Source organism: Cordyceps fumosorosea (genome assembly GCF_001636725.1).
Source record: "Cordyceps fumosorosea ARSEF 2679 chromosome Unknown scaffold_13, whole genome shotgun sequence".
NCBI lineage: Eukaryota > Fungi > Ascomycota > Sordariomycetes > Hypocreales > Cordycipitaceae > Cordyceps > Cordyceps fumosorosea.
The window spans coordinates 432794-456057 of NW_017387313.1; the positions used below are offsets into that span (position 1 = coordinate 432794).

At 52.5% G+C, this 23264-nt stretch overlaps 4 protein-coding genes across 4 annotated transcripts; 3 read left to right on the forward strand and 1 right to left on the reverse strand.

Annotated features, from left to right (window-relative positions):
* Positions 1 to 15211: 15211 nt before the first annotated feature.
* Positions 15212 to 16045, forward strand: ISF_05523 (50S ribosomal protein L4; the record flags this gene model as incomplete). The annotated part of the gene is made up of 2 exons (XM_018849128.1): positions 15212 to 15742; positions 15812 to 16045. 2 exons carry the CDS (start codon positions 15212 to 15214, stop codon positions 16043 to 16045), a joined length of 765 nt encoding a protein of 254 aa, XP_018703699.1.
* A 1200-nt stretch (positions 16046 to 17245) lies between these two features.
* Positions 17246 to 19261, forward strand: ISF_05524 (rab GDP-dissociation inhibitor; the record flags this gene model as incomplete). The annotated part of the gene is made up of 8 exons (XM_018849129.1): positions 17246 to 17291; positions 17503 to 17527; positions 17623 to 17682; positions 17759 to 17786; positions 17853 to 18195; positions 18260 to 18799; positions 18855 to 19009; positions 19067 to 19261. 8 exons carry the CDS (start codon positions 17246 to 17248, stop codon positions 19259 to 19261), a joined length of 1392 nt encoding a protein of 463 aa, XP_018703700.1.
* A 760-nt stretch (positions 19262 to 20021) lies between these two features.
* On the reverse strand, positions 20022 to 22048 carry ISF_05525 (nucleolar GTP-binding protein; the record flags this gene model as incomplete). The annotated part of the gene is made up of 2 exons (XM_018849130.1): positions 20022 to 21856; positions 21919 to 22048. 2 exons carry the CDS (start codon positions 22046 to 22048, stop codon positions 20022 to 20024), a joined length of 1965 nt encoding a protein of 654 aa, XP_018703701.1.
* A 490-nt stretch (positions 22049 to 22538) lies between these two features.
* ISF_05526 (Orotate phosphoribosyltransferase) lies at positions 22539 to 23237 on the forward strand (the record flags this gene model as incomplete). Its single annotated transcript, XM_018849131.1, has 1 exon — positions 22539 to 23237. The coding sequence occupies one exon, from the start codon at positions 22539 to 22541 to the stop codon at positions 23235 to 23237; it is 699 nt and encodes a 232-aa protein (XP_018703702.1).
* Positions 23238 to 23264: the final 27 nt, after the last annotated feature.

Here is a 23264-nt window from a genome sequence, read left to right on the forward strand (position 1 = left end):
GCTCTTGCGCGCAAAGACGCGTCGGGAAAGACGTTCTTGGGAGTTGTTTTGGGGAAAAAGGGCGACCGGTTGTCGAAGATTATCGAAGGAGAAGCTGAGTGCGACTAGCAAAAGTACGCTGACAATGGAAGACGCGCGTGGAGGAAAAAAATGCGATTGTGGTGCGACGTGTCGACGTTTGCACGGGAAAAAGGACACGATCGGTGACCTGACGAGACACGGCTCAGAGTCGATGGCGATGGTAAAAACAACCGAGTTGGAAGATCTCGAGTTTGGTTGATTTGGATCTCCACGCGGTGATGGTAAGAGAAAAAAAGCGGCGGCGTTCCAGAAGAAGTGGATGAGGCTCGTTGAGGCACCTACGAGGTTATGTTTTTGGAGGGTTCAGAGTGGAGAAAATGGGCCCCGTCGGTTTATGTACTCTTGGGAGTTTTTCTGTTGCCCTCAGGACTTGGGGGGGCAGAGCGACGAGTACCAGTAGCCGGCAAACCAGGCAAGTGAGCGATGGGAAGAGAAAAAATATTGAAAGGAAAAATTTGGTCAAGGGAAGGGGGGAGGGTGAAGGAAAAAAAAAGGGGGGTGCAATTATTGGCAACTGAACTGACTGGGAGGTGGCCGGGTGCATTGGCGAATGGCGAGCAGTAAGAAAGGTGTGTGTGCCTGCGGTGATTGTGCTGGACGATGGCGAGTTCAGTGATGTGAATTGGTCAATTTGCTACAAGTTTAGTGTGTCTGGTTTCGTTACGTACAGGCATTTGCAGCAGCTACATGAGGTACCTAGAAGCGCCTGTTTGCAGCACATCATCCACTCGTTCTAGCGACCCCAGCGCTGGCAAAACTCCCCCTCCAGCGCTACAGTCCACTGTGGACATGCCTATCGGCCCCCGGAAGAGTTGGTCCTCCCACTGTCACGTCCACTGTCGCATCCACTGTTGCGTCCACTGTCGCTCTTGCTGGCCGGCGTGGCTTGCTCTTTCAGCCCTCTGAGTGGCAAGCAATGGATGACCCACACCCGACAGCCTGGATATTTTTTTTTTTCCGTTTTTTCTTTTTCGTTCCCTTCATTTCCTTTTTACTGCAACCAGAATAGGGTTATGGTGATGCCGAGAGCAACCACCACCGCCTCGGATCTAGCTGTGTTAGGGTGGTTTCCTGCGGTATCTGTCTGGAACTAGACTAGGAAGATGGCAAAACAGAAAATGAATATCATCGTAATTATAATAATAGTGAAATCAAAAGGGCACACGCAAGCCCGGCGCAACCAACCACCGCCGCCGCCGGCCGCCGTTCGCCATTCGCCATTCGCCGGCTACCTGCTTCGTCCAAGCCTAAAACTTTTCTGGGTCCTTCACCCCCCAGCTAAGCAATGCGAGTCGCGCGGCTGGGCTGGCACGCTGCCAGCGTGTCTGGAACCAACCAACCACCACTGGCTCGGGAAACTGAGTTTGGCCATGACGAACCGAAGGGAATGTAAATTTGAGGGAGAATCGTTTGTTTAGTAATTACTTAACAAGCGAGTGCTTCTTTTTCTTAGCCTTCCGAGGTTGTTTCTTTGTGAGGTGAACCCTGGCTTCCTACTTGATAATAAGTGCGCAGTGTTCTGCCATATCTGGTAGCAGGGGAGAGTGCAAACGGCCGCCCACTGTGACAAGAGGCAACAACTTGCTGCATAGTATATCATGATATTATTGCAAAGTAATAATACACAGATTGCCCGAAAGCATTATTTACAGAAAAAGTAACTACGCATCGCTAGTAGCAAGGGCAGCAGCATGCATGTCCCAAAAGCCGAGTGACATGTCGCCTGCTACAAAGCTGTCGAACCGCGTGCGGTACGCCTGTAGGTAGGAGATACCTTGGCAATTGCACTTCTCCGACCTTCACCGGCTGCACATCCAGGCCACACCGAGGTAATTGGGCAGGGAAGGAGGTACCTCCTACCATTAGCGGTATTACTATTCATAAGAGGGAGGTATCACTGCTCATTACACCTCTTCGAGTCAATGCGCTTCTTACGTTCCGGATTCCGAAACGGAATACGGGTACATTTTCATGTTTTTTACATGGCGTCTCACCTGCGCCTGCAAGCCAGGTCACGAGAACGCATCGCTTTTTTTGTCGACATTGACTGAGTGCGTCCATCGCCACGCCAAGCTCACCACCATCACCATCGCCTATGCCTCACTTGCAGTAGTGCTTGTGGACATTTTGATCCCAGTCCCTTTTTGTCTTTTAACATTCTTTTTTTTTTGCCACTTTCGGTTTGCTGACCATGCCCTTGTGTTCACGATGACCCTAATTGTACGTATGTACAGTGTCCGATGAGAGCGAGATTGACTCCCTCTCACCACCGTAGCAGCAAACACAAAAATACGGTCAAAAAATTCTAGGAAAAATCTTGATTGCGCTGCCCGTCGCAACAATTACACTAGACCAAACGAATGGCCCAGGATATAGGCGCGGTCTGAGCTGGGTACTGGCGGTCGTCGTCGTCGTCCACCTGCCAGATCAAGGAGCCCCGCTGGTCCTCGAAGGAGGGGGTAGAAAGAGGGGGTGGCCAGACAAAAAACTTACTCGCGTCGCCTCATCGTGCGTCGTCGGTGCCTGTCTGTGGAGCGCGCGCGCCCCGAAATGAGAGCGATGAGATTGATTGGCTAGAATGCTCCAATGCAGTTGTTGCAGTACAGCAAGAGAAAAAAAAACTTACTCGTCAGAATGACGGTGAACTAGGTGAGCTGCTGGCAGTGGTGACCTGGCCGTACAGTACATTTCGGCTCAACCGGCATATACATGACAACACAAAGAGATGAACTAACTAAATCTGTACATCCCAACAAAGAAGAAAATTCAGGAAAATTTCGATCAATCCAGATACTTGGCTCTCTCTCTGCCTGCCTGCATGACAAGTCAGTCGGCGGCCGTTGTCCTCGTCTGTTCTTACTCGTGCGCAGCACTGTCGTCACGTCACGCAAACAGGGCTGCTGGTCCGTCCGCAACGTACCAGGATGGATCCATAGGAAGCTCTGCAGGGGCCTCGCTCGCCGTCTCTGTCCAACTTGATCAAGGCCCTTGAAAATCATAAATAACCAAAAATATTCCTTAACCTTTTTTCTATGGTGGGAATTTCTTGGCCGCTTTTCTTCTCCCAGGGGACGTTTTTGGAGACAAGCTCCGGGTGGTCGGAGTGCGTGGGCTCGCATGCCATTTGTCCGGTTTGACGGCAATCCAGACAACGGTTCCCCATCCCATCCGCCTCCCCAGGAAGGGAAACCCGACAGTGGAACAAGCCAGCCACAAGGAATTCGTTCAGTTTGTTGAAACAGAAGCACCGTTTGTACGCCCACTTCCCAGCCATCACAAGAGAGGGGCCGCCAGCAGAACAAAAAAGTGCGGTGGGGGACAAGACAGGTACGACACAACTTACCCAAGCCCAGTTTCCCCGTCTGGTTAGTTAGCAGAGAACACCATGTTCCGCATAGTTGGTTCAGTGGATGACTTGGCTCTGCAACTGCTACTGTCCCATGCTGGCCGGACGTCGCGGCGGTAGTTTCTTTGGAAATCTTTATTCAGCGGGGAGCTTTTGCTCGCCCTGTCTGCCCTCACTCCAGCCGTCCTTCCAGCTGGCCCCCCCCCCTCCCCTCCCCATCTCCTCCATCTCAGCTTTTGACTGATGAGGCGAAAAAAGAGGGCACTTGGCATAATAAAGACTTGGACATCTGCCCCTCCTAGATTGTCCAACTTGAACGAAAAGGCTAACCTCTGCTGTCAGTCAAATGAGAGAGGTACAGTGTGCAACTTTCCCAGTATTCACATCACCCGCCCAGAGACATGAACCAAACCAAGAAGCAATACGAAATCACGAGCAGCTAAAAAGAAACACCCGGCAAGGTGGCGGCAGGGTAAGTCCATTACCTCATCGATGTCAGGCTCTTTTTTACGTCGCCAGTATCGCCGAGAGCCCGACACCGCCAGCGTCTTTGCCCTCCTTGCTCCCCTTCTCATTTCCTCCGAATCCGTCTGCGCTAGGCCTAGTGGGATGATGTGCTCGCTGGCCATGCCATCCTGCAACAAGGGCGTCGCGGTCTGCAGCCCAGTTGTGATAGATCGCTTATTGCCAGACCAGGGGGCCCTGGTCGTAGACTGGCACGTCTCTCGCCCCAGCAGACGCCCGCGTTGAGCCAAGCAGCCTGCCTTTTTTCTCCTTCGCCCATTCATTCATTCCACAGGCAGATCTCGCGGTATCCAGTTTGGGCGCGCTATTGATCCACCGGTGGCACGTTGTGCCAGACAGGAGCGGAGCAACAGTCAACAGGCATGAACCCGGCTGGCAGACACTGAGACTCGGAACCAAAAACAGGCCAGGACGTTTGAATTCGATGACCTTGGTGCTTTCCAGTATTGACAATTGTGCTGCCTACACACCACACCAAGGACGTCCTCGATGTATCCGTCTGCAGCCCCGTCTAACTCGGAACCTCTGGGCACCTCCGCGGAGGCAAGGGTCGTCGGCCTAGTAATAAAATAAAAAGTGACAGGCTGCGTACGATACGTCGTCGAGTTCAATGGCGCTGCAGAGGTCGGAGCAAAAGCTGTTCTTCGTCAAATAATATCTGCACCCCTGGGCATTGATTACCAGTAGAGTAATACTGTGGTCGACAAGGAGAGCAATTCGTCGTCCAAAAAATCGACAACAGCAATAGCACGTCACTTGACGATTCTGTAATCTTATTATACTCTTCCTATGCCTTCAAAAGATGTCATCTCGACGGATGGATACGTCCAAGGACTATTGCAAAGTGGCGCCTCTACACCCCAGTCAGCCAAACTTGCAAGGGGGGTAAAAATTCAAACATCACCTGAGCAGCGGCAGTGGTAATAGTTGAGCGGGCATATTGCTCAAGAGTGTCAGGTTTCGGAGCTCGCCCCCAAACTGTCGTGAGCGACAAAACACCCACGACGTAAAGCAATGTCAGGGTTCTCTCTCTGCGTTTTCATCCAGATTCCAAACCGAGGATGTCAGGTACACAACCAGCCAGTGACCTCGAAATACCCACCATGGTCGCATTCCAAGGCCCATTTGCCGGTAACTATGCCGGGGGTAAGGGTGCGTGGGTGGACGTGGGTGTGGGCGGGCTTGACTGCATTCTGCAAAGAGCCCCCAGAGTCTGTCGGCTGGGGCACGACGGCGGTCCCAGGGCAGCAATACAGGATGTAAACAGCAGGGGCGCATCGCAATCATACGAATAAACCGAATTGACCGAAGTAGAGGCCGGCCGCGTCTCGCGGATGCAGTTGAAACTCAGCCCGTGGCGGTATTTAGCGTCCAGGCTCGTCAATGGTCCCAAAGGTAGTTTCAAGGGTAAGCCGGCGAATTTCGGAGCAGTCTGGCTATGATAGATCTGCAAAGCAGCATGATAGTAACGGTTGTTTAAGTCGGAGACAGAGCAGAACAATGAGATGCATCTCACACCTCTATCTCCAGAGACCATTTTTTTTTTGTCCTTCAGTCCATCTCAGTGAGTGGTTCGGTGGTGGGGAGAGGGGCCGTCTTGCTGAAGAAAAAAACCATGAGTGAAGTGTGAGTAGTGAGTGGATTTGGTGAGTGGTGAGTGGATTTCTGGTGAATAGTGAGTGGATTGAGCACACCCACTTCCCGCCACCAACCTGGCCACCAAGCCGCCAACCACCACAGTCATCTCACACTCTGCCCGCCCAATCCCTCCCATCCGTCGTGCTCGGCTACTAGCTGAATGGGCTCACAGGCGATCCAAGGACTTTAAAGCCCCCAAAAACCATCCGTCCAGGGCAGTGGGACCCCCCAGCGTCACCCAGGTCCCGCGCGCACGCGCAAGACAACCAGATGTCAGCCAGATCACGGCTCAAGGGTGACCCTCTATCCACTAACCGATGCGCTGGAGGTCTGGGTCCATCTTGCGCCTCGCCAGCATTGATGCTGTGCGGCTCTGCTCAGCGAGGGAATCCACAGTCAACTTCACGTCGTTGGAGGGGGGTCGTTTCCGCCGCCAAATCGGTGTGGTTGGTTGAAGGACGACGCGAGAGCATCAAAATGAGCCATGGGCGAAGAGAGCTGGGCCGATCGCGCTGGCCCTTTGAGCTTGGCTGATCCGGAATCGGCATTTTCAATCCGACAATGGCCGAGAGAGAACAGGAGAGAAGGAGCGACGGGCAAGAGGCATGGAGGCCGCCAGAGCTGAAAAGCGACACCATCGATTTACCCGGCGGGAGAAAGCGCGCAAACAGACCACACAGACACACAACACCCATTCGCAATTCAAGATTGGCAACTCGAAAAAGTGCCCTGACAAGTGTGCTGATATTCCTTTACTCTTCTCTATCGACGCAAGCTTGGTTCGTCGTGTGATTGGTCACTGCCAAGATTCCATTCGACTCAGCGCAAACCTTATCAGACTCGGTCAGACCGTCCAAGAGAAGAGAATGCACGAGGTTGGCAGCGGAAATTCGCGGGCAGCCCGCCGAAGAAGAAAAGTCGACGACAATGCAACAACAGCGACCATGCATCAGTTTAACCAAGCCCTCCGTATGTCGTGATCAGTCAATCAGCTCCGACAGCGGGCGCACAACAAAGAACCGCCGTCCGCCCGTTTCGTTTACACATGCAGCCTGGACAACAATGAAGATGAAAGTAGGGGAAACAAATGGCCAGCACTACACACACAACTTTTCGGTGTGGTGTGAAGCCTGCCACCTTTGGTAAAGAAGAAAAGGTGCGTCATATGATGATGGGTACCTCGCATCAGGTCAGCTAACTTGTACCTTTGACTTTGCCTGGCCTTCTGTCCTCGTCACCATACCCCTGCATGGGCGCGCGGACTCAGCACCGAGTTTTCCCCGAGGGCTGGATATTTGGCGCCAATCACCGCTGACTCTTGAATCACGAAACTCACCGCCAGAACTCAGTCCTTTCTTCTCCGCCTTCTTATTCTCTAATAATTAATATTTCATGCAGCTGCCTATTTCATGCCCAGGTCGCGGCCCTATCAGGACCGGGGTGGTCATGCTGCTTCCCAGTGCGCAATCAAAAGCGCCGACGTCGTTCCCAGGAAATTGGAAAGACAGCAAGCGAAGCGAAGCGCCACCTCGTCCATCCCAGGGTCCCTACGTTCCTTATGTACAGGTACCGGGGCTGCGGCGAGCATACAAGTACCATCTCCCCCCTTGCCAACTGATGCATGGCGTGTGCGTCGCGCGAGTCAAAAGTTAGGTTGGCAAAAGTTGTTGGCAGTCTTCAAACTATGGCGGTCAACTTGAAGAATTAAGACTGCCAATAATCATAAGTCACGAAACTCGGCCTCGTACTCGCACGGTGGTTTTAGAATCATGAAACGTTTCTATTCACTGACTTCTCTCATTACACTGCCACGATAGGCAATTTGCACCGCGGTCCTGACTAAGGAATGACATGAGGCGTGCGTCAGAAAACTCACGCCTCCGCTAGAACGCAACGGGAAACTCATATCCGTCTTCACCCATTGGGACAAAGTACCAGCTGCTGGTCCTGTTACAAAGACTTTGGCAATAGGAAGTAGCCTTGCTCACCTACAAGCTCCCATTAATCGTATTGCTCCCTCTGCTATTCATTCATGGGTAGCCCTCTGCAGTTTGGCCATTGCACGGTATACGTTCGAAAAGATCGGTTCAACTTGGTTAGAAGTTGCAGAGTGGCGTCCCTGCGTGCGTCCTCGACACGACACCACCCAACCGCCACTAACCACCATCACACCCCCTGCAACATGCCGGCCACACCATCACAAAAGTTGGCCGAGCCGGGCAGCAGCGCGACAGCGACATGCCGGCCGGCCATCGGAGAGCGCTGTCCAGCAGAGTGCGCCCTGCAGCAGCGGTGGCAGCGGTGGGTGGTGGTGGTGTCGTCGTAGCGGCTTGGAGGAAACACCAAGAATGCGCGTCGTGGCCTACATCGGTTTGGCCAATCAGCCATCTCACGCGCGTCGCAAAAAATTACTGTGCGCGGCCCTTTGAGGATCTCGCATTCACGGCTCTTGTGAAGGGGGGGTTTTGGCGTTGTTACTCCCATGCCTTAACTCCAGCCAGGTTTCCGCTTTCATCATTCATACTGGTAATTACTTGCTCTCCCTCGGTTCGCTGACCATTTCATGTAATAGGCTTGTTGACCAACATGCCTTGGCTTCTGAAAGGGTAGTGAGTGTCACCATGGACTACCCAAAGCGGAATACCGAGAGCTCGAGGCAGTAACACGCAAACCAATTACTATACATCACCTGTGATAGCATGTCGCCTTTGATAACTTGTCCTTGGCTTGTGTCAAACAGACGAGTCTAGATTACGGGAGTTGTCGAACTCTCAGCAATCCTTCATCAATATCAATGCCTGCTGCCACATGGGTTGGGTACGCCATGAAAGGCTAGTTAAGCTCCGACCTTGGCAATTGGCCAAGTCCCTCGTACCAGGGGATAGCATTGACTCCGTTCCAAGATTCTTGACGGTCCTTTTGTTCAGCGAGCCATATCTTACGAGTAGAGCGTCTCTTTCATCAGAAACGAAACACCTGCTGCGCCTTGTTGCACCAACTCGAGCAGCGTACCGCAACCAGTCAGCTCCCGTTTCTTTCATGTCATGGTTATTACGAAGCCTCGCCCTCCCTCCCTCCCTCCCTCACTCCCTCCTAGGCCTCCCCTTACACATGCAATGATGGCTGGGCAAGTCGGCAGTTGCTACTCCAGTTGATAGCCATTCAATCACGGCATCTGATAATGTCAGGCTCGATATACATATCAATCAATGGTTTCAACGACCAGTTGAAGTGTAGTGTGGTTCCTGACAGCAGGCGGGCCAGCCGGAAGAGGAGCCCTCGAGTGGGGAGTGTTCCAAAGAAGCCCGCTGATGCCGAACGCTCCATCTGCCCCATTGCACCAGATCTCGCCGTTTTGGTGTCTTATTGTCTTGATGTGTGTGCGTTTATGTGATGTCAGGGTTTTGGTAGTGGATATGGAACACGCGCGCGTTCCTGAGCAGAAGAATACATTTATGGGAGCGCGCCCTCATAAGTATGAGGTTTGACAAGAACAGCAGTGATATACGAGTAGCATCCCGCGCTATCACGACCGTTTTGCGAAGACTATCGACGTACATGGCTGCACTGCCCTGGTCGTGGCATCACATTGCATGCTTTCCGACGGAACCCCCCCCCCGGCACGACACGAGATCATCACAGCACGACGATGGCCAGAATCTACTCGGACTTTGGTTCGGTTTATTTATTACCCTAGTAGTGTCGGTGGCAGCATTTCAGGGGGGGGGGGGCGAGCACGAACGTCGAGAATAATTTTAAAAAAAAAATATCAGCGCACGAGTCATAATCGGAAGACTAGAATGCACCTCGGCGTTTACTGTTGAAAAAGGCTGGTCGTGTCTTCGGTCGAGATCCGAGTTATTTTCTTACCTTTAGACACACACCCTGCGAAAAACAGCTGATTGAAATTTTTTCATGTAATACGAATACATGTTTAAGGTCGAGGTCTTCTTGGCCAATGGCTGAGTAGGATCGCCACGAGTCGAAATTGGCATGCCATTGTCGAGCAATGCGTCCTACTTTCGCAGAAAGCTTGTTACGTATAACGAGATTTGAAGCAAGCCCCCCATTCCCCTCCTAAAGATCGAGGAAGAGGCTGCCCTGGCCCCCAGAAAGCGGTTCAACTATAGCTAACGAAAACCCACTGCCCTGAGCGCCCTCTGCAATGTGACGGTGGCCAGAGCCCACAGTAGTTTAAAAATTTGGAGATGTTTTTTTTACGATCTTCGAGCCACGGGGAAGAGGCACGAGGAAGGCAGTGAGGCTGATCTCTCGCCCTTAGCAGACAGCTCGTCTGTTCTTCGGGGAATCTATGAAAACTCAACTGTCAGGGCCTATGTCATCGCAATTTCCACGATGCAAACAGTAAAACAATTTGCCTCGTATTTCAACGCGAAGGTAAGGAAGCAGGGGAGTTCAAGTCGCCCTGTAGAATGGTAGGTAGGCAGCTGGAAAGTTCCGTTGGCTTTCTACTGGTGCGGTAAATCATGCTTTGTTAATACTAACAACTTATTAGCCTCTGCAGGGGTGTGTGGCGAGCCAGAAACGAAGTAACTCGAATCTTCTCATTTTCTTGCCCAGATGATGTGTCTTGTCCGCGGAGTTTGCTCCGCGATACGTATACACCACGACCTACATACCTAGTTATCCGTTATTTTGCCCTTGTTCTTTTATAGCCAGGGATGTGTGTTCCCACACGGCGCGCGTAATGATACCTAGGGCGAAAGAGGACAGGTTTCTCGGCTCTACTTGCCCTCTTGCTTTGCCTTGGGTTGCATTCTTGTGATGCAAACGGGAGGAACAAGGGAATGACAAGGGAAGAGAGCCGACTGAAACCATGAGCAATAACAAATACCCCGACGGGTTTTCTATATCCGATGAATAATAATCAACAATTGTCAATATCGACGCTGATGTCCGTCCATCAGTTCAAGGACGAGAAGGAGTGCCTGCCGCCTGCTAGTTTTGCATCGTAGTGCCTACGATTATTGTTCTGGACACCGAGTACGAGCAAAGGCTATCTATGTATCTGCCTGTCAACTATGACAGTATGGGCGCGTAAGTGGCGTGCGCCAATCATTCGCCAAAGAATTGTCGAATCCTTTTTTGCATTTTGCATTTCGATATTTGGAGGGGAAAAGACGCATGTCGCACATCACACATCACATCGTTGACGTGCCGTCTCTCGGCGGCGACGCCACCTTGATGGGCTCATTCATCATGTAGGGTGATAGTTAGTAACGGGCAGCGTGATGAGGGATGGAGGATCTCGGTTCAGGGAGGTTAAGGAATGATGTGGCGGTGGTGGTGATTCCTCCCTTTTGTGCACCTCACTGCACGAATACCGTCTGCGGGTTCGTTCAAAGGCATCGTGACACTGTACTTGTTCTACGCAGGCTTATCAGCAATACCTTCAGAAAAAAGCCCACCACAAACCACCCCCTGGTCGAAAATGGCTGAAGGGACGCCCAACGAGTACAAACCCTGCACCGTGCTGTGAACGCGTGACGTGAAAAAAAAAATATTACCGAGCCAGGATGACCGGACGACTGGGTATTACCAGCTCCAGCCCAAAGAGAGCAAAAGCCGGGGATTGTGTGCTCGTTGTAACGCCGCACTTTATTTTTATTTTACTTTTATTTTACTTTTTTTTTTGTGAGATTTCCTACTTGTTTTAGGCAAGGTCTTTGCTGATGCTCTGGAAATGCATCACACGATGGTGGACGACGGCGACTTGTCTCGCAGCCTTGTTCATGCCGCTCTCTTTCGACAACTGCCGTGTGGTAACTACCAAGATATTCGTATGCACGCACGTCTCTGGTGCGATCCTCGGCGCTCGGGCCAGAGGAGAAGCTAGTCCGCTGGCTGCCAACGCCGCAATGCAGGCAATCTGGCGAGCTGAAGGATCGCTGGCCAAGCACATCCCTGTTATGATAGCACCAGCTGGTGGATGTGACCTTGCCATGGCAAATGAGCCTGTGGCGGCCTGATATATTCACCTCATCCTTCCACGTAACTTGTTTGGAAGGCGTCTGCTTTCTTGAACAAGAAGAAGCCGGCGTCGGCCACTCCAGATGCTCCATCCGTCGGGGCGAAGGCAATGTACTCTGCCAATACGAAGCTATTGCTTGTTGATTCATATTAGAGTGAAACTTTCGCAAAGTTGTTCCGTATATAGTCATCGTGTTTCTACCTCGCTAGCGTCGCGTCTCATTTTCATCACGTCCACGGCACGGCCCTAGCGTAACTAGGTCAATGATGGAAATGAAATGCCTACTCAGAGACAGGTGAGCTGACATTGTATTGCCATGTCTCATCATTCTCACCCAGCCTAGTGAAGCCCGGAAGTGAAGGAGAGCAAGCCTCGGTAACTACACATATGCTATCATTGTCATGGCACCAGTGTCCGTACATGCCCGTCTTCTCTACGTGTACGTGCATGCTTGGTGTGTGCTTCATCTTTCTTCCATTGGCTACTGCCGCCTCGTCTGTCGTCTGCCGCCCAAAGACGTGCCTACTTGCTTACCTGTACTGCTGTGACGCCTCGATCATCAGCGTCCCTCCTGTCCCGTCCCGTCCCATCCCCAGCGCCAGACGTGATGCTTTGCGGCGTGGCGTCTTTTCTTGGGTGATGCATACTCTGTCAAATCCAGGCTTAAAAAAAGCTCTCATGCAAATTACACGTAGTTTGCAGCCCGTGTCGCAGGGTGAGAATGTGAGAGGTATGTGACGTGTTACCTGGGCGCGCGGGATGCGCCTGCCAAAAAAGCAAAGTAAGCATATCACAAGGGGGTGGTGGCTGGCGTATCAGTAACAAACTGAAATCCTGCACAATCTCCTTTCTTCCTTTAATGGAATTCTTCGTCTAGTCTTGCCGTGAACTTGATTGCTCTGCGTGTGTTGTTCGTTGGCGCGTGCTTTTTTCCGTCTGGAGCCCGCGCGCCGCCCGTTGTTTCAAAAGCGTTCGTTGTCGATGCGGCATTCCGGGATCCGTATCACTGTTCCTTTGTCTGCATTTCCGCTTCTCAGTGCCGGGTACCCACGACTTTGTTACCCGACCATTCGCGTGGCGCCGCCCAATGGAGGTATCACATTTGACCCTGGCAAGGTCCTTGCTGTCAGCCAGCCTCTATGCCACCACGCCCCCAGTCAGTCGTCCGTCTCTCGACAGGGCGTGTCTCGGTAGATATTCGTCTTTTCTGAATGAAAGCTGCCAACTGAAACTGCTTGCTTGCCTCGAATATGTGGTGCTCCCAGCGCGGCATTCGCAGCAGGCGGTCGGTCGGCTTACACTGTCATGTCGTCATGTCCTCGCCAACCTTGTGAATCACAGATATGTTTTCGTGTTATGCAGTCATATAATTTTATTAGCATGTCTCATCTCTCAAAGTCACCAGAATGCAGTCGCTTCGTGGATCCAACGTCAACTACCTCTGTTATGAGGCGACCTACCTACCCGCCCTCCCTCCATTAATCGCTCTCGTAGCCGATGCAGTTAGACGCGATCCGCCATAACGGAGATATCAGATCAAGATTTAGTTACCAAGTACAGAACTACTATGGAGAACACCCATCGAAATCTAGCTGCAAAAAATGGCAAGGGAAAAGCGGCACATATCCACCCGCCTCCAAATCCAACGGCCCCAACAACAAGCCCGCCCAGGCGATCAGGCGGGGAAGACTCATGGAGACTTGTGACCACAAACCAGAAACGTCAGATCAACGGTTCATGGAACGGGGTCACAAAAAAAAAGGATCCCAGAGTCCACAAGGCTGTTGGGATTCTTACCCGTCAATCTGTCCCACAGCATCCAAGAAAGAGGGACTCCAGAATGGGGGGAGGGGGGGGTTGATCCCCGCCATGGTCTTTCTTGTCTTCGAACAAATGGATCCAGGCAAAACGGCTATGACACAATGGATACAAATTCATGTACTACCAAGTACATACATAACCTGGTGCATGGCCGTCTCAAAAACAAGGGAATAAACGCAGGAGCCAGGCGTTCCCCATCAGCACCATCAGTGCTCTTGTATAAGCCGCCTTCCCGCAATTACCAGATTAGGAAATCAACCGTGATCCTGGTATCACGAAATCAGATATAAATGGTAGCTCCCGCTCCTGTATTGAACCGAAATATCTTCCCTGCATGGTCGTCATTTATATCCTTCCCAGGGGTCGGGGGAAAATCTGTGTTTCTCCGACACCCTTCCGGGCCAGGTACAATGTTCACTCATCCGTCACTTCATCAAACACGATCGCTCAAGTAATAAAGCCGTCTGTCAGTGAGCTCGATCTCAGGGACTCCTAATTTCAGATGGAAGATCCAATTCAGGTCTATGAGTACCAATTTTCTTCATTTTCCTTCTATGGGGAGAGTCCCAGCCAATCTGTGTACTCGTACGTGATGTAACTTTCCCGCACGCCTCGGCAAAGTCATGACTTCATCGTACATAATGATTGGCCCTAGGGCTCACAGTAGCCGCCCTGTTTCCAACAAATAAGATGAATAAGATGAATAAAGATAGCGACGCAGGCCCGGCTCAATCAGAGCCGTGCAATACATTACCATTGCGCTTACACACAGAGACAGTGTCCTGCACGGACCTACGTTGGACAAGGCAAAGCTGAAGGGCAGATCATCGGTTTCTTAATAATAAATTAGCCAGTGTGCCACTTCCATTGCAATCGGAGAGCTTGCGGTACTTTGCGGCATCCTTTTCGGGACGAAAGTCTTCTGTACCTGGCAGGCGTCCCGTGAGTGAGAAGCCGGGAGACGATTGTGGGAGAGACAACCACCATATCCCAGTACGGCAGGGCCGATACTTGCTTGGTGTTTCGTTACTTGTTGGCGGAACTTCGTCCTTGTCTGATGACAAATTTACCCTCGGCGGTTGGTTGTGAGGACAAATAAGTCTCAGCCACATCATGTGCATCCCCGGACTTCACTCGATAGGAGTAGTCACAGTGCTGAGCCAGTCTCCAGCCACCAATAATAACTACAGAAGAGTGTCTGTGATTCAATCGCAGTTCTAATACGAATTACCTGGATTCTCATTTTAGCTTGTTACGTATTGTATAAAGGTAGCATTGATTGGGCCTGTTAATAGTAGGTAACGCACTGCCTAGTTGGAACTGCACGGATATCAGGAGGGCGTTGTTAATGGCTGGGCAGACTTTCAGCAGGATGCATAGCGGTGTCTAAGTTATGCGAATTTCCGCCTTCATCAGCTTTACCGTCTTTTCTGTTCCGCCATCGTCGCATAACATATGCGTTTGATGAGGTGATACTGGTTGGGTTGAATAATATCTGGCTGGGCGGAAGTATCCAACCGCTGAACACTCAATGTGTTCGGCACGAACGCCCCTAACATACAAAAAAGGTAGATTAGAATTACCAAAACTAACAACTAATAATGGCTCAGCATACCCTCCAGCGGTTCGCTTGAGGTTGCTCTTCGCAGGCCTCACGAGCACCGACAAAGCCTATAGGGTAGGTGTGGGTCTGCAGGCGGCCCCTATTGGCTGAAACAGACCAAGCCCAAAATTTATCTGGGTTCTCCAGCTCAGGGACAGCATTGGAAACCTTTCGTCTCTTGCGACCAATTGCAATCACAAACACCATGTCGGGCGCACAAAAACTACGGCCGACGATAGGCTGCGCCATGCGCCTCGGGATTTCGGGCAGGGCCTCCCTCTCAGCGCCCTCGGCGATGGCGATGGCCAGCAGCAGCCGCCGCGCCGCGCCCTTCTCCACGACCGCGCCCATGTGCAAGCGCAAGACCCGGGACAGCAACAAGAAGCGCGGCGTCAGCAGCCTGTACCGCTCCGGCCCGCGCGAGCCGCTGTCCATGTCAAACGTGCCGCTGCCGCGGCCCCGCGCCGGCTACAAGCCGAGCGTGCCCGTGGACGAGGCCCACGGGCTCTGGGGCTTCTTCCCGGAGCCCAACAAGCTGATGTGGACGCCGGCGGAGATGGAGAAGCATGGGCGGGCGTGGACGGTGGAGGAGCTGCGCCGCAAGTCGTGGGAGGACCTGCACGCGCTGTGGTGGACGTGCTGTCGGGAGCGCAACATGCTAGCGACGACGAAGGCCGAGCTGGAGAGGACTAAGCTGGGCTTTGGCGAGTCGGAGATTGAGGCTCGTGAGCTCGAGGTGGGTTTGCGGCAGCAAGCAAGACATTTACACGGGGGGGAAACGTTGGGCTGACAGTGATGATCATAGGTGAACAAGACGATGAAGGCGATCAAGCACACTCTGACCGAACGACAATACACGTGGGAGGACGCGACCGGGGTGGCCGAGTCGGACCCGGAGATTGACCTTCAGGCGGAGGACGGACAGTTCTACAAGCCATCGGCGTACGAGGAGGAGACGAGCGCGCCGGATACCTGGGCCTCCGAGGCGGCGAAGCCTGACGAGGCTGGCAAAGGCGAGCCGGCAAAGGTGCCTAGCTGAGGCATCTTTCCGGCATCATCATTCGGGGCCAGGATGGAAGGGAGAACTTAGGGCCTTCAAAATGCACATGCAGCACGAGAGAACTCTTCCCGCCGACAAGGAGCGGCTGTACACCATGTAACTACAAGTTAGCATCGCTAGAAAGCAACAATGTACGATAACGGGATACGGGCAAATTTTGATTTAATTGCAGTAATCTTAGGCGGAGCTGTGGAACGGCGAACGCGGGGAACAAAGCTGTCCCTTTTCACCTGCGGCAGAAGAACGAAGCCGGGATGACGGCAATCTGAAGAGAGACAGGTTGTCTAGGATTGTATCGTAGAATTAGATTGCGAGCTCGTTCCGGGAAGCTCAACGAGCTTGTTAGTGTAACTAGGTACTGGTACTGGTTCGTGCTGGCGCTTGATCCAGCCGGGGTGGAGATGAAAGCGGACGATCCGGCTGCGAGGGTTCTTTTATTCTGTCGATATTTTTTGTGGTCAGTATTTTAAATTAACCATCCGACCTGTATTGGACGAGGCCGGATGGGAGGAGGCAAGGCTTCAGCAGAGAGATTGAGTTGCGCCGTGGCTTGGTCTGTCCGGACCGAGTGGAGGAGGTATATCAAAGTGGAATGGCCCAAGTCCCTGCTTCGCTGACAAGGGAATGATGAAATGGTGTGAATTGGGGAAATTTGATGGGGAAATTTTAATAGCTGTAATTAATCTTGCCGCAAGGAAAGGGTTTGAGTAGTGACTAAGGTAGTTAGTAGGAGTAGGAGATCCGTACAGAGTACCGGACATAGTTGGGTATACCGCATGTACCGGTCTGATGATGATAACAAGACAGCGTAAAGAGCAGGAAAAAAGTACTCCCTAAATCAATGCGCTCTCCTCTCCAATAATTTTACAGCATCCATTAATTCATAGCTCGTCTTGCTGGCAAGCACATAATGGCGGGTTGCTTTCTCGGTACCTCATCTCAGGCCTTAAATTGGCGGGCGGCGCAGGTACCTCTCTAGTTCTTCACCTCTCTTCCCTTTTATTATTAGCGGCCTCGAGGTCCATTCAACAACCCCGCCAGAGCATCCCCAAACAGACACAGCTTTCCCCTCGAACCCGTTTTCTTGCAACCTCCTCCTCAACTTGACCACCTCTCTTTCTTTCTCTGTCCCATCCGTTTTCGATATACCCTTGAAATTCAACACACACAACATTCGCCATGGACGAGATTGCCAAGGAGTACGACGTTCTTGTCCTCGGCACCGGTACGTCGCCCTGCTCTCTCTCCCCTCCGCCGCCGCCGCCGCTGCAAGCTCGTCCGCCATCGTTAGGGTCGTCCAAGCTGCCTGCCTGCCTCTGCCCCTCATGCACCACCGCCCCAAGCTACTCGCTGAAGGATTACCACTTGCAGCTGCTCAAAACACGCATTCTTGTCATCTCGAAATCCATTTCGCTAATGCTCTCCTCTCCCCACAGGCCTGACCGAGTGCATCCTGTCTGGGTATGCTGCGCGCCCGACTCCCACCGCCAATGTCCCCCCCGCCTTTTCGATCGATCATCATACATAGCCTAAGCTAACGCCACATCCTTCTACAGTGTTCTCAGTGTCAAGGGCAAGAAGGTTCTGCACATTGACAGAAACGATCACTACGGCGGGTACGTTCTGCCGCTTTCACGTCGACGACGCCTGTATACTTGCTCGGAATCGCTAACGTTGCCCCCCCTGTTTCAGCGAGGCCGCCTCCGTCAACCTTGAGACCGTAAGCCCGCACTTGATATTCATGCTTGCTATTACTATCGCCATGCTAACCACCTCCGAAAAATAGCTCTTCAAGAAGTACGGTAATGCCGCTGGCGAGAAGCCCTGGGAGAAGTATGGCCGCCTTAACGACTGGAATATCGACTTGGTCCCCAAGCTACTCATGTCCTCGGGCGAGCTGACCAACATTCTCGTCTCCACCGACGTCACCCGTTATCTCGAGTTTAAGCAGGTCACTGGCAGCTTTGTCCAGCAGGGCGCCTCCCCCAAGGCCACTGTCGCTAAGGTTCCTTCGGATGCTGGCGAGGCCCTCAAGTCTCCCCTCATGGGCATCTTCGAGAAGCGCCGCATGAAGTCCTTCATCGAGTGGGTTGGCACCTTTAAGCTCAATGACCCCGCCACTCACAAGGGTAAGCAGACGATCTGTCGCGAAACCACAACCGCTGCAGTGCCCTGGCTGACATGTCCCCCAAGGTCTCGATATGAACAAGTGCACCATGAACGACGTCTATGACAAGTTCGGTCTCGAGGCTGGCACCAAGGATTTCATCGGCCACGCCATGGCTCTGTACCTCACCGACGACTACCTTACCGCCAAGGGTGAGGCCCCCAAAGCCATCGAGCGCATCCGCCTTTACGGAAACTCGGTTGCCCGCTACGGCAAGTCGCCTTACATCTACCCTCTTTACGGTCTTGGCGAGCTCCCCCAGGGCTTTGCCCGTCTCTCCGCCATCTACGGCGGCACTTACATGCTTAACACACAAGTCAATGAGTTCATCACCGAGGGCGACAAGACCGTCGGCATCAAGGCCACTATGACTGGCGTCGAGGAGATGAAGTTCGACACGCGTGCTAAGATGATCATTGGCGACCCATCCTACTTCCCTGGCAAGACCAAGGTTGTTGGACACGTCCTTCGTGCCATTTGCATCCTCAAGCATCCTCTTGCTGGCACCAATGATAGCGATTCCTGCCAGCTCATCATCCCTCAGTCTCAAGTAGGCCGCAAGAACGGTATGTCACCTTCGTATTGCCTCTACTCGGGTGTTTTTTTCTTAACAGCATTCAGATATCTACATCGCTTGCGTTTCTTCTGCCCACAACGTCTGCCCCAAGGGCTTCTGGGTTGCCATCGTCTCGACCATTGCCGAGACCGAGGCCAACCACCACCTTGAGCTCCAGCCCGGTCTTGACCGACTCGGTGCTATCGAGGAGCAGTTCATGGTCAGTGGCTGAATGTTGTAAACTATTCCAACGTGTAACTAACGTTTGATACCATAGGGCCCTCCTATTCCCATGTACGAGCCCAACGAGGACGGCACCAAAGACAACATCTTCATCTCCAAGAGCTACGACGCTACCAGCCACTTCGAGACCACGACCGACGATGTCAAGGATATCTACCGTCGCGCCACCGGCGAGGAGCTCAAGGTCGAGGGTCTGCGAGAGGGCATCGTCGTCGCCGACGAGCAATAAGCGAGCACATATAAAATCGTACTTAGTTAACAGCGGGAAAAGGCCGTGAATTCTTTGATAGCTATGGCGGGATTTTTTATATGATTGACGCGAAGGGGCATATATCTAAAATGAAGATGAACTGCCAACAAGAGAATCTGCCGGGCGATGATTGATTCATATTGGAACTTTGTTTAGATTCCGAATATTGTTTGACACAAAGAGGAACAAAATTTTAATGCATCTTGTTATACTCCCGTCCGTTGCGCGTCTGCGCACATGTTTCTGACTTGAGCAACAACACCTTATGACGACTCATTGATTGCTAAGGCGCCATATGTTCACGGCGTGGTAATGGATCATGTTCATAATCATCAATTTTTCAGCCTGCAAACTTGTCGATCTAGAAACAACCACCTCTTCTTCAACCATGGTCTAAATGGCGTGCCTTTTTTATATCTTCTCATTCCCACCACCGCCCCTAAACTAGTAGCCGGTGCTTCTATTGACCGACGACGCGGTCAAATAAGGTCCTACTCTCGCGAACAGATGAACGCACACACGTGGAAAACAATGAAGAAAACTCCCGAAACGCCAACGAGAGCCCGGTATAGAGAAAGCTCTCCCTTCCCCCGAATAAATAATACGACTCAAAAAGGAGATAATGCCAAACATAACAAGGGGGTAATATGCCAACATGATGCAAATATATTTGGATGTCGCGGCGGTTCTTTTCCATCTTCTGTATAGAGCGCCTCTCGAACTGTTTTTTTTTCTTCGTTTATTTCCAGTCCGTCTTGCCGATACCGCGCTTTCCGGAGAAGAGGTACTTGGGCATGGCGGTGCCAATGTGTCGATCGGCTTCACCCTGGCGGGCCATTCTGTTCATGCGGCGCTGGTTAAGCTTGGAGATGCGGTCGGCCTTGGAGCGCTTCGTCTCGTCCTCGACACCGGCATCGCGGCGGCTCGACTGGGGCGCGCGGCTGGCGGGGCGGCTCTTGGAGCGGAGGCGGGCCTTGGGGTCGTCGATCTGCATGGCGTCGGCGTCCTCGGTGGCGGCGCGGTTACGGGTCATAGAGCGACCGCGCGACTTCTCGCGGGGGCGCTCCGTCATCTCGGTGGTGTCGTGGCCGAGGATGTCGAGAGCGTCGTCAAATTCGGCCACCGACTTCTTGACCATCTTGCGCGGGATGATGGCCTGGTTCTTCAGCCTCTTCTTCATGCGGGCCTCGTTGCGGATCAGCTGCTGCTTCTCGCGGATGAGCTCGGCCTTGTGCAGCACCTCGGCCTCGTCATCGTCATCAATATCCTCGTCGGAATCGTAGAAGCCTTCCTGCTCGAGCTTCTCCTCTTCTTCCTCTAGAGCGGCTAGCTTGGCTTCGATATCGGGATCAACGAAGTCAAACACGTTCTGTCCATTGAAGATTTCAGGCATCGCATCGTACTTCCACTCAGGGTTCTTGAGCAGGTAGTCGGCCTTCATGTCGAACCTGTAGACACCAGCACCACCGTTCTCGGCTTCGATATCCTTGGCGAGCTTACGGCGCTCTGGGTCCTCCTTGTCGTACTTCTTCAGATCCTTGACAGCGTCGGGAATGAAAGTCTCGAGGGTCTGGCCGCCCATGGGCTGCGCAACGTGGATACGGGCCATGACGTCGGCGAGGCGGCCGCCAATGTTGCCACTGTTTGCGGTTCCAGCCTTGAGCTTCTGGTTAACGCGCTCGGCAATGAGACGCTCGCAGGCAGCGTTCTTGACCTCCTGGACACCCTCCTGAGTGTTGCACGAAAGCTGAAGCATCTCAACCTCGCCGGCCTTAAGAATACCCTCAAGCTCAGCCTTGAGCTCGGGCTCGAGATCCTCAGGACGGGTCACATCAATCTTGTTGATGACAACAAACACTAGTTTGTTGGAGAAGAGAGGTTTGATGCTCTTGAAGAGCTGGATCTGAGCAGAGACGGAGTAGCCACACTGCTCAGACAGATCCATGAAATAGAGAATGGCAGATCGAAGATGAGCAATAGCAGTGATACTCTGCATTTCGATAGTGTTCATTTCCTCAAGAGGGTGGTCGAGAATACCCGGGGTATCGATAGCCTGGAAGCGCAGGTATTTATAGTCGAAATGCCCAACAAAGAGACTCTTGGTGGTGAAGGCATATGGCTGAACGTCGACATCGGCGCGGGTGACACTGCGGAGGAAGCTCGACTTGCCGACGTTGGGATAGCCGCAGATGAGAAGAGTGCGCGTGTTGGGGTCGATAGAGGGCAGACGACCAAGATGCTGGCGAACCTGATCGAGGTAGAGCAGAGGGTCCTTGAGGCGCTTGACCAGGGTAGCCATGCGGCCGAGGGCGGCTCTCTTCAGCTGCTTGCATTGGAAAAGAGATTGGCCATATTTGAGAAGACGGACGTAATCTCTGGAGATGGTCTCAATCAGATGCTTGGCGGTGGAAAGCTGACCGAGAGCGATGCGGAAATGGTCGGCATCGTAAAGGGTGTTGAGAAGATCCTTGTGGAATGGGTGGATGTCCTGAAGTCGGGGGAAGCTCTCGAGGATGGAGGCAAACTTTTCGGAAAAGGTCTCCTGGGTGAACTTGACCTTTCTGGTATAGAAAGCTGAGGACAACAGTCAGTCGGCGTGCGAGGAAAGATGCTGTGCAAAGTCAGGGTGTTCTTACCTCGAATTCTGCCAATTTTGAAACCGGCACGAATCTGTGTGGGCAGTTTGCGCTGGGTTCTGCTCAGGGCAATGTCCAGAAACTCCTGCTGGGTCGGTACGGGAGGAATATCCTTCCAAGTGGTCTTCATGATGGGCGATCTGGTGGTGAACGCAGGATATCGTCAGCCCAGTGTTTGGTGGTGAGAAGATGGAGAGGATTTTCCAGATGGCTGGCCCCGAGCGGCAAGGCGGTCAATTTTTTTTCGCCTTCACAAAAAAAAGTTTGGGCAGCGGGTGGAGTAGCGAAGGCCTTATCGATAGACCTATCACGGCCTCGCGTTAGTAGAAGAGGTACCCAGACACAAGAAATACGTGGGAAAATACCTCACTAAACACCCCGCTAACGATGCCCCGCCACAAGTCATGATAACCTGGAACAACTTGGCTGGCAGACTTTTCCCATGAGCTGAATGTCTTCTTTTTATTTCTTTTTTTCCCTCTTTGGGCAACTACAGTCCTTGACGCCTTTTCTTTCTTTTTCTTATAAATTTGCATTCTCTTATCGAGGGTCTGAAGTTTGACCTCCTTGGACCACACACACATACGCGCTTGAAAAAGACCGAAGTCACCACCACCACAATGTCTCACCTGGCTCAGTACAAGAAGGACTTCCTCAAGTCTTGCCACGACGGTGGCATTCTCAAGTTTGGAAGCTTCGAGCTCAAGTCCAAGAGAATCTCTCCTTACTTCTTCAATGCCGGCGACTTCCATACTGCTCGCCTAGCTGGCGCGATTGCCAAGGCTTTTGCACTCACCATCCTCGAGGCCCAGAAGAATGGTCTTGAGTTTGACATTGTCTTCGGCCCTGCCTACAAGGGTATCCCTCTTGCTACGGCTGTCACCATCAAGATTGGCGAGCTCGAGGCTGCCAACCTGGACAAGATTTCCTACTCGTTTGACCGAAAGGAGGCCAAGGACCACGGCGAGGGTGGCAACATTGTTGGCGCCAGCCTCAAGGGCAAGCGTGTGCTCATTGTTGACGACGTCGTGACGGCTGGAACGGCCAAGAGAGAAGCTATCGAGAAGATCAGAAAGGAAGGCGGAATTGTTGCCGGTATTGTCGTGGCCCTGGACCGCATGGAGAAGCTCCCCGCGGCCGACGGTGATGACTCCAAGCCCGGCCCTAGTGCCATTGGCGAGATGAAGAAGGAATATAGCATTCCTATCTTTTCCATCGTTACACTCGACGACGTTATTGATGGCATGCGTGGTCTCATCTCGGAGGAGGACATCAAGAAGACTGAGGAGTACCGCGCCAAGTACAAGGCCAGCGACTAAGTATCTGAATGTCGAACGACGGGGGAG